At 56.2% G+C, this 2,079-nt stretch overlaps 1 protein-coding gene across 1 annotated transcript in view; it reads right to left on the bottom strand.

Moving 5' to 3' along the window:
- Window positions 1–1,682, bottom strand: part of LOC104461762 (transcription factor AP-2-epsilon-like) — a 4,427-nt gene extending 2,745 nt beyond the window's left edge. The window contains exons 1-3 of the mRNA XM_010073458.1: window positions 1,253–1,682; window positions 768–996; window positions 373–491 (exon numbers count right to left, since the gene is read on the bottom strand). Coding sequence (XP_010071760.1) covers window positions 373–491; window positions 768–996; window positions 1,253–1,682 — 778 coding nt within the window. The remainder of the gene's footprint in view (window positions 1–372; window positions 492–767; window positions 997–1,252) is intronic.
- Window positions 1,683–2,079: the final 397 nt, after the last annotated feature.

Below are 2,079 nucleotides of genomic sequence, written 5' to 3'. Positions count from 1 at the left end.
TGAGCGGGTGCACAGCGCTGCTGTGATGTTCTCGGCAGCTTTATTCAAACCTTTTTGTGTTGGGTTTCTGTGAGCCTGGGGTAAGCACTATTAGAACTAGTTCACAGAAGGAAATGGTGCGTTCGGATGTGGCCGAAAGGGAGCTCGCAGCCCTGACCAGGCTGTGGGTGCCTTTCCCCGGGGGTGTGACTGGTCCCACAGAAATGTCTGAGCTGCTGGAATCAGCACAGAGACTTACACGGGGATGTTCCCGGTCTCGGGCGGTGGTGACCGCTGCCTACTTTAAGTGTTCTCGTTTGTGGAAAGTTGCAAATGAAGGGGATGGAAGTTTCGGCACTCCCATCCTCCGCGGGAGGGGAGAGTGACTCTTACCTTCCACGAGGGACGTCAGCAGGGTGACGTTGGCAGCTTTGCGCCTTCCCGCAGGTAGATTCAGTCCGATTTTCTCTAACCTTTCCCTTAAACACCGACCCCCGTTTTTTGATTTTGCTCTAAAAAAATAGAAAACAAAGAGGGGAAAAAATTATAATATAATTAATGTTAAAATAACTATAACTAATCCTAGTTTAAGCTTTTAGGCTTGAAGGGAAAGAAGAAAAAGCAAGAAAAATGCTATTTCCCAATATACCACACATGGGAATTTCTCATCCCCATTAATCCGAGAGGTAGGAGCTGGTGCTGAGCTGGCTTCAGCGTTACCCCTGCCCTTCGGCACACAGCGCAGCCCCGCGTCCTGGGGCTGTCCCAGGGCTCTCAGAGCCGCTTACCTGCGGAGGACTCCTCCGAGGAGAGAGGCATTGAGACACTCGGGGGGCGAGAGCCTCCGCTGCACCTCCCCAACCGTCACCTTGTACTTGGAGGTGGAGCTGAGCAGGGAGAGGCGGCCAGGCACGGAGCAGAAGACCTCGTTGGGATTCGTCACCCCTCCGATCAGACCGTCCTTGTTCATCGACAGGGTGGGAATGGTGGTGCCGTTGGCCTTCGAGGGGATGGGCACTGGGAGGCAAGGAGGGGAGAGAGAAGAGAGTGGGGCTGAGAGACTCTGGAGCCAGGGACGTGGCTCGGGGACCCTCCCGGTGACCCTCCCAGCGCCCCCCAGCACCCATGCATGGCCCTCCGCAGATGTCAGCATGGCTGGCTGGGATATCACAGTTAGCTGCTTATTTTCCTCAATAAAAGCAGAGAGGTGGGGTGATGAAACCAAACTAAATAAAGAAATAAAAAAAGGAAGAAGCCCAGTCTCTGCTGTCACCTGCTTTCCCACGCCTCTCAGCTCTGCTGTAATTAATCCCAAGGTTTTGGGCTGGTCTCCTGGAAGGCTCAGGACTGTCCGCAGCATCGCTGGCTGGACCTGTGGCCAGCGTCCCCTCCCTGTCCCCTCTGGGCACGCCGTGGAGGTGGGGTGGCAGGGCGAAGCGCTGGCTTTGGTTCCTCTCCTGGCTTTGGGTCGGGATCGCAGCTGCATGGACACACAGCTGCGTCCCACCGGACAGGACCAGCAGGGCTGAGCCACCACCTCCACACCCTGCGCAAAGCCCGGGAGATGCCGGGGTGGCCGAGGGCTGTGTCTGCCCATGTGCGCCCACAGGAACCAGGGGAAAAAGTTCCTTTGGCTTCCTTCTGCTTCCTGGGCAGAAGTCAGTTACCAGGAGAGGTGCGACAGGCAGCGGTGACTGCGGCATCGCGCCGGGGTGCATGGGCATGGAGTTCCCATACGGCGTTCCAGGGAGAAACGTTCTCAGACGCAATAAAGGTTTATAGGTTAAAATTGTGGCTGAAACCTGGGCCAATCTGTTTTTTTATGTTCTGAAATTAATAACCATTTGAATTGTGGAAAAAAAACACACAGGTTTTGCAAGAGCCCAAAGAGGACTGCAGCTGCCACGGCTGCAGATGGTTCCAGCCCTGGCATTCATTCCTGTGGCTCCTGCTCCGCTGGGCACGCTCAGGTGATGCCTGCAGTCGTGCGGTGGCGTGCGTCGGAGCCACCTGCGTGGTGGGACCTGAGCGCACAGGGATGGAGCTGCCATGCAGGGGGGGAGCTGTGGGCACCGCACGTGTCCATGAAACACTGCACCT

The sequence above is a fragment of the Pterocles gutturalis genome, unplaced genomic scaffold, assembly GCF_000699245.1.
Source record: "Pterocles gutturalis isolate BGI_N339 unplaced genomic scaffold, ASM69924v1 scaffold18987, whole genome shotgun sequence".
NCBI lineage: Eukaryota > Metazoa > Chordata > Aves > Pterocliformes > Pteroclidae > Pterocles > Pterocles gutturalis.
This window is presented reverse-complemented; position numbering and strand designations above follow the sequence as displayed.